This window comes from Accipiter gentilis, chromosome 10, assembly GCF_929443795.1.
Source record: "Accipiter gentilis chromosome 10, bAccGen1.1, whole genome shotgun sequence".
Lineage (NCBI taxonomy): Eukaryota > Metazoa > Chordata > Aves > Accipitriformes > Accipitridae > Astur > Astur gentilis.
The window spans coordinates 33239260-33253476 of NC_064889.1; the positions used below are offsets into that span (position 1 = coordinate 33239260).

Sequence of the window (14217 nt, forward strand, 5' to 3'; positions counted from 1 at the left end):
AGAGTACAGATTTACAGTAGGTCATGAAGACTGGAAAATACTAGGAAAAGATCTGAGTCATCTGCTATCTTTATTTTGGCTCTTTCACAGAAACTTGACTTTTTTTTCTAAGGTCGTCTATAGACTAAGCTTTCCTATTTTAGCATCTTGTTACAGATGTTGGAAGCTGGCTTGCAGGGAAATGAAACAGCCTGAATGTTTATTGTTAAACTCCAGTGTAAGTTAAGCTACTGCCTGAGGGAACAGATGTCTCGAGTGCTGTGGATGATTCTCACTGTGTATCTTTTTCTTTCCCCTTACAGCAACCTACATACGTTCAGGCCCTGTTTGATTTTGATCCCCAGGAGGAAGGAGAGCTGGGCTTCCGTCGTGGAGACTTTATCCAAGTTCTTGACAATTCTGACCCCAACTGGTGGAAGGGAGCCTGCCACGGACAGACGGGCATGTTTCCACGCAACTATGTGACCCCAGTGAACCGGAACATCTAGAGATAAATATTAGAGATTATTTAAAGAAACCAGAGAAACAGTAAATACACATACAGAGCCTAACTGCAGCCAGTGACCTAAAATCACACGGCGATAAAACCTGAGTCACCTTTCACCGTGAGGTGATGCTCCTTCACTCAGTACGGAACTTCAGGGGTGGGGGGGGTGGGGAAGAGTTCAACTTACACACCAAAACTTATCTTTAGGGAAAAAAAAAAAAAAAGAGAGAAAAAATGAAAATAACAAATTTCTTCAGCTGCTCCTGGGTTACCCCCTTTTATTCACTCTTCTTGTTTCCCCCTCCTCCTCTGTCCATCAGTGCATGAAGTTTTAATGCCATATAAAGTCCTAGCCATGCAGTGAAAGGAAAAGGGAGAAACTCTGCTGGTATTTTCTCTCTCTGCAAACGGTCTTCATTTGACATGAAGGGACATGAGAGAAGAACCAAATCCACAGTCCTGCCTTTAAAAAAAAGCAAAAATCATCAGTCTCTGCTTTTGCCTTCAACATTCAGCTCTTCTTGCCTGGGAAAGATGAGGTGTTAATCTAATTTTTATTCTCTTCTCCTTTGGCACTTTCTTCTGAAGCTCAGCAGCTTCTAAGCAGGGGAAGGGAGAAGAGTTGTGTGGCTTTTCATTCTGGTTTTTTGTTTGTTTGTTTGTTTTTTCTTTTGAGTCACAGAGCTGCTTTGAGAAACTCCAACGTACAACTGAAGTCTGTTAATGCTGTGCTGACAGCTTTTTTGTTTTTTCTTAAAGGTGTACGGTTGAGCACATTCTGTAATTTTTTTCCATAGTGCCTTTCCCTTATTTTCTTTATTATTTTTTAAGTTAAAAGGACAGTCCAGAGCTTTTCAGAGGGTTTTTTTCTGCCTATATGTAAATAAATACTTTTGGGGAAAGGGTGTAAAGGTGGGTGGTTTTGTCAATGGACATTTGAGAAAAATCTACAAACAGAGATGGAGCTTTAATCTTAAGATTTGTCTTACTGTTCCAACTTCCCTTATTCCAAGGAAAATAAAATCAAGGCATTCAAGTGGCAGCTTAGGCTGCTCAGAGGTGGGGAGCTGCACCAGGAGCCTCAAAAGAAGTAAGAAAAAGAGGAAAGTTATGACAGGGAAAATGTGGAAGAATATTTTGGGGAGGGAGGGTGGGCTAAGGGGGGAATTTGAGAAATAATAGCCCTGAGATGTCCTATAAAATGTACATTCCTTTGATGGAAAACTTTACAACGCAGAGAAACCTCAAGAAATAGTGCTTGAAAAAAGTTTATGCTATTAGTGAATGTTTCTACGTGATGCATGTAATCAGCCTGTCTCTTTGGCCTGGATAGGGAATATTTGCAGTCATGTTGTTCTCGAAAAGTGGGGTTGGCATCACTGTTCTCCAGTTTCTCCTCCCTCCTCAGGTCAGTGTTACTGTTGAAGTAGATTTCCCCCACCCCACTCCCCATTCACAGCAGGCTGTGTGATGACTGTAATCCCCACCCCGCACCATAATGGCATTTATTGTGGCCATTTGCTCCTCCACCAGAGCAGTGTGACATTAAATTGGATGGAAAAGAAAGCAATCAAACTGCACCGCTCTCTGTGCCAATCTTCAGTTGTGTTATTTTTCCTTTTGATGGCCATTTGGCTGGATCCCTTCACCCCACCAACGAATCCAAAAACTGCAGCGGAGATCTCCTCCCGCCCTGCCTAAGCACAGGCAATCTTTTGTTGGAGGGTGCCTTTTTTTTGTACTAAGTGTTACAAATGTTTTATTCCTGAGATGGACTCTGCCTTACACTTTAATTTTCCAGCAGGTGAAAGAGAGAGCTATCCTGTAGAGTATTACTTTCTCCCCCTATCCTTGCTAGCTGTCACTCACTTTCTTCCTTCTTTGTAAAGTGATTGGAAAAGGAATCTATGGCATTCTACACCTGGACCATTTGATTGTTTCCTTATTTTGGAATTGGTGTATATCATGCAGCCTTGCAGACATATGTCTTGTGTGTGTATATATATTAAAAAAAAAAAATCAGTGTTTAAATAAAAAAGGCCTATGTACTTAATCCTTTAACTCTGCAGCAGCATTTGGTAGATAGTAATTAACTGTGAATAATAAATATACATTGAATTCTTCACTTGAGCATCTGTCTGTTATTTCAGTTAACTGACCAAGGTAATTTACAGGACATTAAATTGCTGTGGGAGGAAAAAGATGTAAGGTGTGCTCTGGCCTGAAGTGCTCAGATGCCTTAGCATCGTGGTTCAATCTCAGCATGCTTGGCTGAATTCATTACTCTTTCAAGCTAAGTCAGTGGCGAGCCCTGTCACTTGGTACGTGTGGCATTGCGAATAGCAAGGAGGGGGGAAAGGGATGATTGCATCGCTTCCCAGGGTTTTGAAGACCATGTATCTATCAACTGAATAGGTGGGTGGCACTTCTGTATTTCTTCCCTTGCTTTTTTCTAAGCTCTTTACCAAACTGCTCAAGTGCCCTCACGGTACGGACCGTAATGTCGTAAGGAGCCAGTAATGAAGAGCAAGACACCAGTTATTTCTGGAGCGTCTTGCTGAAGGACAGAGGGGAAGATGGGCGCATGACTTGTGTAAGCACAGCAGCCGTGGCTCAGGCTGTCGCGGGAGCTTTTGCTGTGCTTGATCAGTGCCTTGCAGGTGGTTTTTGCTTTTGCTGCCTGAAGGAAGAGAACTGCTTGGTTGTGCTAACGAGGTGTGTGGGCAGCTCTGCAGGTTACCTGTTTGTTGGCTCTGCAGCTTCTCCCCAGCCTTTGCTTATGTTCAGGAAGTGCCTGTGACTTTTGTAGTCGATTTTAATATACAATACAAAAAGGCCCACGTGAGGGTTTGGGCTGTTCTTTAACAGTTGTTCTTAGTTACCATGCTCAAGTGCAGATGTAGTCAAGGAGTTTGTAGTTGCTCAGGAATGCCTGAATGTTCCCATAATTAGTTCTTTATTTTTCATTTCTGCCAGCGAAGTCAGTATAGAAAGGATTTGCAGTGTGGTCCAGAGCTCTTGGCTTTTTTGTAACGCTGTAGCAGAACACGTTGCTCAAAACTGCGTGCTACTCGTACCGTGGGTACCTACTGAAAAGTTTAGAAAAACCTTTCTTTCCTTGTGCTTTACAGAGGGAAGAAGAGTGTTTGTTGCTACTGTGATCGTATGGTGTCAAGGCTAAGGCCGTGGTGGAAGAACTGCTGAGCGTGAGCCCGTTCTTTGTGCGTGTTTTCCTTTCCCGCTTGCCAGCTTTGGCACCTGGGTCGGCCGGGCTGGGGGCGGACTGCAGGAAAAAGCCTACATCCCCGCTTATTTTACTGTCAGCCTCCTGATCCAGCAGCACGGGAGCTGCGGGAGTGCGGGCTCCCCTGCGCCGGCGTTGTTTTGAGAAGCACGAAAGGCTCGGGGCCGAGCCCTCCATTTCGGACACGGCGCTCCCCGGGGCGGGGTGGCGGGACTACATTTCCCAGCGCTCCCCCGCGGCGCGCAGGCGCAGTGCGGCGCGGAGGAGCCGGCGGGAGGGTGAGGCGACCGTGGCCGCGCACCGCCGCCCTGGGCCGCGGAGCGCCGCCGGCTCCGCCCGGGGTTTGGCTCTTTATCCCCCCCACCGGTGCCTGCCGCGGGGCGGAGGGGCCCGTGGGGAGAGGGGAGGCTGCCGTGGGGTGGGGTTGTGGTGCGTGTGGCGGGGTGTCTGTGTGGCCCTCGGGATGAGGAAGGGGTTTGGGATGAGGGGCGGCTGTGGGCCTTTGGGGTGAGGGGAACTTTGGGGGGCTGGGGGGGGTGGTCTGTGAGGAGAGGGCGGTGAGGCCGTAGTCTCTTGGTGTGGGAAGGAGCCTTTCGGCTGGGGGAGGGCTCACTGGGGCCCGTGTCCCCCTCCCAGGCTGCGGGGACGCCAGGCAGGCATGGTCGGCTATGACCCGGAGGCCAAGTGCGTCTCCTCCGTGGAAGCGGCCGTAGCAGGATCAGCATCTGGCTTGGTCAGTCGGGTCCTTGTCAGTCCCTTGGACGTCATCAAGATCCGCTTCCAGGTACCTTCCTCGTGGCATGCTTGGGGACGGGGGGGGGTGAAAGAGCCTGTTACAGAGCAGAGCTGATCTTGTCCTGGATGAATAGGTCACCTGTGCAACCCGAGAGCAGTAAATCTGCTCATCAGCCCTCACCTACCGTTGTGTACAGGTTATGCAAGGTAGTAGGGCTATCTTGTGTCCACCGCTTCTGTTTACGTAACTTAACTTGTGTGTTTGAATGGGATCTTGTGTTTTTCATCGTTTGTTCTCTTTCTCTGTTTTTCTGAATGCTTTCCACCAACTGAATTTCACCATCATCCCTACTGATTACCTTTGTGTTGCATGCATGGTTTTATTCTTTTAGAGCCCTACGTAAATAGCATCTCTGTCAGTTCTAGATGTGATTCAGTGGGAAGACAGAAGGAAACCTCTTGGCATTCATTGGCTGACAGGGTCGTGAATTCCTGAATTAGACACTCGAACCTTGTTGAAATGTGATCTGGAATTGAAAATATTTTCTCTATTTTCCTCCAGCTTCAGATTGAGCAGCTCTCCTCCAGAAACCCAGGGGCTAAGTATCATGGCATCTTGCAAGCTGTACAGCGCATCTCCCAGGAAGAGGGGTTGCTAGCCTTCTGGAAGGGGCATGTTCCCGCTCAGCTCCTTTCGGTTGGCTACGGAGCTGTTCAGGTAAGGTGACCAGACATCATCTGGGCCCGGTGTACATGCATAGGACTCTGCTTTGCTTCTCGTCAGACTGGCTGCGTGGGCAGATGCAGGAAGGTCCAGGTTTAAACTGTACTGGTACAAGCCAGCTCCAGTCTCAAAGATGTGTAGTTGTATAATGCTGATGTATAATGCCGAAGTTAATGTTCCTGAGCTTGCTGAACGGCCTTCCTGGCCAGCCTGGAGCACAGCTAGAGCAAACTGAGTTCTCTCTGTATCTGGTGTCATAGACAAGCCCTGTTTGTTCCTCGCACTTGGCTTAGCTGTTCATGTTCCAAGCCTGTGTAGTTTTTTGCTTTGGTTCACGTTGTCACCCTGACAGCTTGTTAGTAAAAAAAAAAAAAATCAATGAAGTTGATGATGATGTTTTACACAGTATTATTATGCTTAATTTGTAAATATTAACAACATGTTTTATGAGCAGTGGTTGAAAGAGTAATGGACAGCATATCCGTAATACGGTAGATAGTCTTCAGGATACATGGGGCATTAAAATGAGTTTTTCATAATTCTAAATGCAAGATTTAGCAGAAGTGTCAAGAGATCAGAATATCTCAAGCATTCCCTGGGCTGCTCAGTAATTTTTACAAGGTATTCTTTGAGCACATGCTCCCACAGGTTGCAAGTTGGGGAGGACTTTTGAAGGACAGAGACAGAAGGTGGTTACAAGCGGTGGGTGGAGCTCGTGGTGAAATGAAAGAGGAGTGGGAGATCCGTGTCAGTGATAAGGATTGACTCCTTGACCTGTGTATGTTTGTTTCTGTAAGTTCATGGCATTTGAAAGCTTGACAAAACTGGTGCACAATGTCACTGCATACAATGCCCGCGATTCCTTTGTGCACTTCGTCTGCGGTGGACTAGCTGCTTGCACCGCCACTGTTGCAGTTCAGCCTGTTGACACACTACGCACCCGCTTTGCTGCTCAGGGTGAGCCTAAGGTATGGTTGAGGATTCGATATTTGGAAATGTCATCCATAGCAGTAGCAATATTTCATGTGTATGAATACAGGAGGTTTGAAAAGTACATAAGAGTCTGTGGGTTGGAATAAAGGAGCAGGTGCTGTTATTGGACAATGTTTGCACTGTTGCCAAGTTGTCCTCTGTGCTGTTGACACAGCTTTCTTAATTATGTTTTGCTGCTTCTGATCATGTTTGACTCCTGGCAGGTGATCCAGAAATGAGAAACTGTCCTTAACAGGATAACTCAACTTTCATTTCAGCTGTTGGCCATTTATAGAATGCCTTCCACAGTCTGTTGAACATTGCATGTTTTAAACTTTCCACTTGCATAGAGTCATGTTTAGATAATGATGGAGGTGATACTTGAAACCAGTCACCTTTCACCTGTGTTTCATGTTCTTTTTTATGCAAGAATTGGTCTCTATGCTAATTAGGTCTGTAATAACTAGACTTATAAGAGTTTGTATCAGAGCCATTTCTGGTTTTTTACTTACCTTGCAGTAGAATCACAATATATATTATATGAATTCTGTGGCAGGAGCAAGCAGAGCTGTTAAGAGAAAAATAAATATCTATGATGCAAGTGGTCTCAGGCCGCAGCTCTCAGTTCTGTGCCTTGTTTCGTCCCCTCAGAAGCACAGCTTGGATGTGGGATACAATGTCAGCCCAGGCCTTTCAGTGCAGAGAAAACGATCGTTTGTTCAGTTAGTCTCTTGTGGCTCAGAGGCAGGTTTAGGTTGTCAAGTTGCTTATGAGAGTCACAAGGCATTAGCTGAGAATACTGTGTGAAGATGTGCAAAACCACATTGTTCATCACTTTGTGCTGAAAATCAGCCAATTGTATTTTGGGCAGTGGGAAATGCCTGTCCTCATACTGGGAAATAACCTGTCCTTTGGTTTGCTGTTTGTAAGCCTTTTTCACTAGAGAGTCAGCCTCTTTTTTATTGTCCAGATCTATCCTAACCTTCGCCATGCAGTGGTGACGATGTACCAGACAGAAGGGCCTCGGACTTTCTATAGAGGTTTGACCCCCACAATCATTGCTATCTTTCCGTATGCTGGTCTCCAGTTCTCCTCCTACAACATCCTGCAACGGTTTTCTGAATGGGTGATTCCAGCTGAAGAAAAGAAAGGAGGTAGGCACTTGGGACAGTGATGTCTGTGATCTGGAGAGAAAGAGAGGATGAATGCTAGTTTGGGAGACTGACATAAGCTAAGTTTTCTGTGCTACCACTCTTTTCAATGCAACATCTGAAAAGTCTCTCAATTTCCCATCTCTCATTGTTACTCCTGCACACATATTGTGAAAGTAAGTACAGTCAAGTTTACAAGCAACTCATGTTATGGAATAACCGTGATGGAAATGTGGATGGACGGGAAAGTGAAGTGTCACAGGCCAGGGTACTCTTCCTTGAGCTGTGTCACATTACTCATACTGTGGGAAGACAGTGCTGGTGTAATCTTTCTCTCAGTTTCATTAGTGCTGTGGGGACAGGACTCTTGCATTTCCTCAGGAAATCTGCCTGCAGATTCCAGCACAGCTGTTACAGAAGAGGATTCATTTGGCCTAATTTAAAACTGCCAAGCTCTTTATTTGATATTTTTATGTTGATTTCTAGCTCCGTTATAAAAGAATCTCCTCCTGATGGGACCTGTCACCTTGACAGTTCTAGATACCAGTGCCTCCCTGAGAGATAGGATATGTAGCATCATTGTGGTTTTGTTCTTCAATGGAATTTCAATCAAGGAAGTAGACTGTTCAGTATCATGTCTGCATATTTATTTTTAGATGGCAGAGGCTGGTGGTGGTTTTGTGCTGGGAACTCATGTTTGTCAGGAAAAAATCTAATATCACAAAACTCATTTCCCACAAGCCTCTGAAATCATCAGGCAGCGTCGGCTTGTGACTTATCAGGAGTGCAAGATCTCCAGTGACTGGGCTTTTACTGGGGGACATGAAAACTTTTCCACCCACTAGTGGCAGGTTCTCTGGTGACTAGGGTTTTTTGTACAATGCCACTTGCCAGAGCAAAAACATAAATCAGTGTAATGAACCAAGATGAGCCATTACACTTGGCTCCAATGGACATTGTAGGCTTCATGTAGAAAATGCAGATTGAGGTTCTGTGGCCCGAGCTATGCAGAAGAGGTGATGTAACTTTAAAGGGCCTCTTTGGCCTTACTTCTTATGAAAAGTGATTTTTCACTTACCTCTCATGATCTTTAATCAGAACTCTTTTTTCCCTCCCTGCTATCCTCTCCCCTTCCTGCTTCTCAGGCAATGTTAAAAACCTTGTTTGTGGCAGCTGCGCTGGAATCATCAGCAAAACCCTCACTTACCCTTTTGACCTGTTCAAAAAACGACTGCAAGTGGGTGGCTTTGAGCGTGCCCGGGCAGCCTTTGGGCAGGTGAGAAATGTTGGAATTGACTGATTTTCACGAGCATGGATTTGCATCAAGATAATTCAAAGCCAGTCCTTTGCACTAGAATGCAGTGATGATTCACCAGGGGTACCTGTTGTGTTCGTATTTGGGTTGGGAGGTCCCAGGGAACTTCTGGGAGCTGAGCATTGGTCTTGCTTAATAATGGGAATAGCTGCATGAATATACTGGGTTAATTTTATGACACTGTCCAACATGCCTGTGCTCTGCCTTCTCGTCCATCTCCATCAGGTTGGCTGTCTTGGAGCTGGGGATGCGTTAGGCAGGCAAAGGGATTTTGAATTACTTTTCTAGTTGTGGCTTGGTATTTCTGATTCAGGACCAAATTACTGGTAGAGGATAACACTAGCTTAATGATGGGATTGCCTGGCTGTCAGGATCCTTTTCTGCAATTAATAGTTTGATACAAGAAATGACCACCAAGTGTTCAGCATGTGTCTTACATACCAGAACATCCTGAAATTCAAAGCAACTACTTCTGGTGTTCTCTAGCACCATCCTTACCACCTCAAAATACACTGTAAGACAAATACAGATCTTTCAAGGAACTATCTCTTTTTTCTGTGAAATGTGGAAATTGTCTTTTTTCCTTCAAATTCCTTGGATCTGAGAAGCAAATCAGTCTGTACCTCAAGAAACTCCGGGATAGGAATTTGTAGTCTTAACCCATTGCATTGGATGCTCCTCCTCTTCCAGTGAAGTACAGAATTTGTTCTTAGCATTGAAGTGTCACAAGATGTTAAACCTCCACAGCGTGACACGATGACATGCAGATAGCTGATTTAGAGACATCTAAGTGCTGTAGCTGTGTTTTCTTTTTGTCAGAAAACTGAGAAGTTGTCCCTCCTTAGAGAGTGAAGGGGATGGAAAACAGCAGCAGCACAATCTGAAATAATTACTTCACAAACTTGTACCATAAATAATACATGCTGTTGTAGCATAAAGATTTTACGGCCATTCAATTAGAATGATCTGCATAAGTCATTACTGATGTAAGATATGTACTTTTCCTCTACCCCACTCTCTACAAACTGGCTCTCCGAAACTTTCACTTAGTTATAGTAACAGGCAGAAAGGCAAATCCAGGCTGCATGTCTATAGATTATGTTTCTGTGGTATAGTTTAGGGATCTCTGTGTTCTTTTCCACGTAAGTTGTCCTGGAGTTTTCTTGTTTAATCTTTTTGCCATTTCTCTCCCAGGTGCGGATGTACAGGGGTCTCCTGGACTGCATAAGGCAGATCATGCGAGAGGAGGGCCCAGGTGGATTCTTCAAGGGCCTTTCACCCAGCTTGCTGAAAGCTGCTGTCTCTACTGGCCTTGTCTTCTTTTGGTATGAGCTGTTCTGCAGCCTGCTGTGTGCCCTGAAGAACACCGATAGCACTATGAGGACAGAAGGCTGAAAGGGGCGTGTACGTGGCTACCTGGTGTTCTCCTGGAGGAAGGGAGACTGATGGCTTTGCTCTGCCGTGAGCATGTTGGAAATGTCAGAGCTCCCAGAGCTCCACCAGCCTGCAGGAAATCGCCTCGTGGGACCAAGCAGAAGGAAAAGGCGACTGCAGTTCTTCTGAAGACACTGAACTGCTTTGCTGGAAGCTGTTCAACTGAGCACATTTTTTCCTCTGTCTCCTCTCATATCAGCACACATTTAGTGGGGAGCAGGGTAACCAAGCAGAAAACTACCTAGCAGAGACTGTGCTCTGAAAAGGCACCCAATAAAGTGGGTGAATTCCTGTGCTTGCCCTGGATCACAGAGAAGGATCCTGGCCTAGCTAGTGATGCATAACCAACGTAACGTCACTTTCTATCGCTGCATCTGCACAGCTTTATTTCCTTGCTTTATTGCCTGCTGTTTGCACCGTATTCTTTTCTTGGTGTTGCACAGGTAGCTCTGTCCTGCTGTTGTGAAGTCAGTTGAAACCTCTTTAGTGTGCACAGAACCTCCCTTTTCCTTTTCTTTGCTGCCAGCTGCTGCTTCTTGATTACCACTTGCTGGCTGTGCATTCTCGGCCACCTTAAACACAGAATCTTCTAGTGGATCATGCTGACCCAACCTCTCTCTTTCTTTAACTCTGGTGAGCTTGGTTGTATCCTAAGTGCCCATTTCTCTTCCTGCGTGTCTTGCCATACATCTCTTAGGGTTTTGCTTTGCCTCAGTCATGCTTTTTACAAGTAGACCTGCAGATTAAGAACCCCGCTGTGAGGGGGATTCAACACACACAAGCCCAATTCTTACTTCAGCGTTCTTTGCTTCGATGCAGTGAGTAAACAAATGCTGTATAGAGTTTTAGAAATACTTAGTCTAAGTTGGAATAATGAAGGAAAAGTCCTGTGGAAACTAGTAAATGTTGGGTTGTTGGTTTTTTTTAAATACCACTTTTGAATGTTTCTAGCAAGTATTTCTGTAGTGGACTCAAAACATTTCTGAACCTCAGTCCTACAGTGGTGCTAACAAATGAAAATGTTTTGACAAGATTAGCTGAAGTGAGAGGACTGAACATCAAATCAGAATCGGTTGGCTTGCCCTGGTGTTTGACAAGAAAAGGATGATTGAATTAGAGCTGGAGAAGTGTTTTTCTGGAATTTGAAAGGTTTTGTGACTGGTAATAAAAAACCGCAACCTACTCTGATTTACGTAACAGGAAAAAAGAGGAAAATTACTTTCTTCCTCCTCTTTTATTCTGTTTTTTCAAGCTGAGCAGGGTGTGGCTGGACCAGTGTGTGGAAGGTAGACTTCAGAGGAAGAGCCACTGTTATGCAAAAGCATGTTAGTCATCTGGGGAGTAGTGGATAGGGCAGAGCACTGCAGTTATTTAAAGGATGGTTTGATGGTTCTTCTCTTCATGTAGAACTTTTCATGGCTTCTTTGCAATGTTCAGGGTGTTAATCCCAAGTGGTCTGGCCAAATTCCAGTGTGACTAATTCCATTCTGTTGACGTAACTTCTCCTGGTGATTTTGAGCATATCAGCATTGCTCACTTATCCTGAACTATTGTGAGAGGCTGTTTTTAAAGAGCAGCTGTCTCACTGGTGGCTGAGATATCTAGAGAGATTCCTTGCAAGCCTAGGCCAAATAACTGTGTCTGCTGTGGTTTGAGATCTTGGAGTGCAAAGTGGCTGTTTCACTGCAGGTGATTTTGAGAGCTACGTAAAATTAAATTCACTGAGCAGTGTCAGTGTCAGGCAGGAGGCTAATACATGAGCCTTGAAGAGGGAGTTAGCTGCGTGTACTCTAATAATGGGAAGTTTTGTTTAGAGGAGAAAATGCAAAGAATGTGAAGTTTCTCAAAGTGCCTCAGTCCTATTGACATTTTCCTGGGTTATTTAGGCTCTTCTGAGATGCCCCGAAAATCTTCTTAACAATATTTTGCCTTTGTTTATTGTTCATCTGTTGTTCTTGGAAAGACATCATAACAAGTAACGAACTTAGCCTCATGACATCCTTCTGAGGGAGAGACATATCTTGTTTCAAAACAGACACAAACAGGTTGGGTTTGTTACTGTCTTTTGGCTGCTGGTAGAGAGGAATGCTGTCGTGGTTAGCAGGGACAGGACTGAAAATTTTCTGTCCAGACCCAGGCTTTCATACCATATCGGGACCCATCTATCCTGTCTAAACATTACAGGATTCTTGTTTTCCACTTTATGTCAAAGAGCTGCTGTTAAACTGCACAAAATAGAGAGGAACTGGCTAGGAACTTGGTAGTGGGAATTGCTACCTCTGGAACAGAGTGTGAGTTGCTTCGGTTGTCACAGGGGTAAAGAATAAAAAACAAAAAACTGTGTGCTTTGCTAAGATGATGTTCCTCAAGTGTGCTGTGCAGCTTGCCGCTGATGCAGGCATACAGCTTTAGGGACATGCAACTCGGCTCCTCTGCAGAGAGCGCAGCAGTGGAGAGTATAGGGCAGCTTTTCCTCTCTGGGATAGTTTTTTCCTCCACTCTAAATTAAATGAGCTTGTCTCCATCCAATAGATGGCAAAGTCAGAGTTTGAGTTATGCCAGTCTGGCCCAGGCTGTGGAGGAGATACTCCCTGGTTGGAGGGCTTTGGCACGCAGCCTGGTTTATATATCCCTTTGGGCTGTTAGTCATAAATGTTACAGGCCCATAAAGGCACCTAGTCTTCTAATGAGTGAAGGAGAAAGGTGTGACAACCTCAATTATACAATATTAGAAGTTGCATCTAACAGTTGCTTCATCCCTCGCCTCTGGTCAGCAGCATCCATCATAAATTCCTAACGTGCAGTTTGCTAACTAGGAGTCGCTGCTGGGGAAGGGACTGTGACAGCAATGTTGTTTTCACTTTGGGAATGAGACCGGTCTAGTGTGAAGCAGTAGGACAGGTCTTATTTCTGATGCTGCTCTGGCAAAATACAGGCCATTTGAAGCTAAATTTCCTAGACTAGAGGAGCGGGAGATGGAAGAGATCTCTAGTCACCTTGTTGTCCCATATGCTGGAACAGATTTGCTCTCAGAAACTACACGCCAGTTCAGTTTCAAGTGACTCAACGTGGTGAATAACTTGCTGTGAGACTGCACTGGATTTTCCCCGTTGGGATGGCTGGGATTTCGCCATGATGTAATCCTATCAGCAGGGATTTGCGTTGCCTGAAATTCACCTCACAAGCTGCTCAGCAATAGCGTTTGTTTTCTTCTAGTGCCTTTTACCATCAGAATGTCCAAAAGCACTTTAGCAGGCAAAGTGTTCCAGATGAGTTGCACTGTAGTTGTTAGGGGATCCACCATTGCTCTTTGCTGGCCTCGGACAGGAGAACCTTGACGCACAAGTTCTGTGATGAACACGCTGTTTCCTGCAGCGCCAAGTTCCTAGGACAGTCCTGTTTTCAGGAAGCTGCATAGCATTCTTTTTGAAAAGAAATGAATGTTTTGCAGTCGGGTTTGGAATAGATTATATTTAATTTGGGTTTAAGTTTCTCTTGTGATGTAGAACTGTAATTCTCTGCGGCATTTTGCTGTGTTGCCTGAGTGGATCTTTTGCAGCTGCCATTGTCTGAAAGCATCTGAGCACAATGCGCACAACACCTGCCTACCTTTGAGAAAAGGTACATTAAATATTTTGTTATGCTCATGTCTGCCTGCAGTTTGTTTATTGCTTTCCTCCTCCTGCGTACTCTCAGCTGGACCCCGCAGGACCACCTTGGCCCTCCTGCTGCCCAAAAGGGGGGATAATCAGGGCCCAGAATGTGGGGCAGCAGGAGCCGTCTGGTTTTCCCTGGATGCTCGTCACCAGCAGGCAGAGCCGTCCCATCCCCTCTGCGGTGTGGGGCGACGCTTTGGATATCGCTGTTGAGAACTGTACCAAGGGGGATCGGCCGAGATCAACCGCTGTGCCCGAGAGGGACTGTCAGAGCCACGGCAGCTGCTCCTGAGCCACGCACCCGTGGTGGATGGGTTCAGGCTTTGTTTGTATCTACCCGGGCCACACAGCGCTGCAGAAAATGTTCCCAAACTGCTCGTTCTGCATTTCCTGAGCTGTTCTCTGGTTTCAGCAGCCCTGCTGCTCCGCTGTTGTCTAAATGCTGCAAAGCCTTCACCCCCTGAGGGGTCTTCCCCTGTGAAACGGGTGGGACTTTAGA

The 14217-nt window shown here is 45.5% G+C and overlaps 2 protein-coding genes across 6 annotated transcripts in view; both read left to right on the plus strand.

Moving 5' to 3' along the window:
• GRB2 (growth factor receptor bound protein 2) overlaps positions 1-2612 on the plus strand; it is a 64462-nt gene extending 61850 nt beyond the window's left edge. For all 3 annotated transcript variants that reach the window (XM_049813524.1, XM_049813523.1, XM_049813522.1), the window contains one exon: positions 303-2612. In XM_049813524.1, coding sequence (XP_049669481.1) covers positions 303-488 — 186 coding nt within the window. In that variant the 3' untranslated portion in view covers positions 489-2612. The remainder of the gene's footprint in view (positions 1-302) is intronic.
• A 1378-nt stretch (positions 2613-3990) lies between these two features.
• SLC25A19 (solute carrier family 25 member 19) lies at positions 3991-13700 on the plus strand. Of its 3 annotated transcripts, none has more exons than XM_049812638.1 (7): positions 3991-4097; positions 4368-4515; positions 5029-5184; positions 5988-6158; positions 7133-7316; positions 8459-8589; positions 9823-13700. In XM_049812638.1, the coding sequence occupies exons 2-7, from the start codon at positions 4390-4392 to the stop codon at positions 10021-10023; spliced, it is 969 nt and encodes a 322-aa protein (XP_049668595.1). In that variant the 5' UTR covers positions 3991-4097; positions 4368-4389; the 3' UTR covers positions 10024-13700. The 3 variants fall into 3 exon arrangements, with proteins under 3 accessions (XP_049668595.1, XP_049668597.1, XP_049668596.1); XM_049812640.1 differs by having other exon boundaries at positions 3998-4009; XM_049812639.1 differs by having other exon boundaries at positions 4004-4072.
• Positions 13701-14217: the final 517 nt, after the last annotated feature.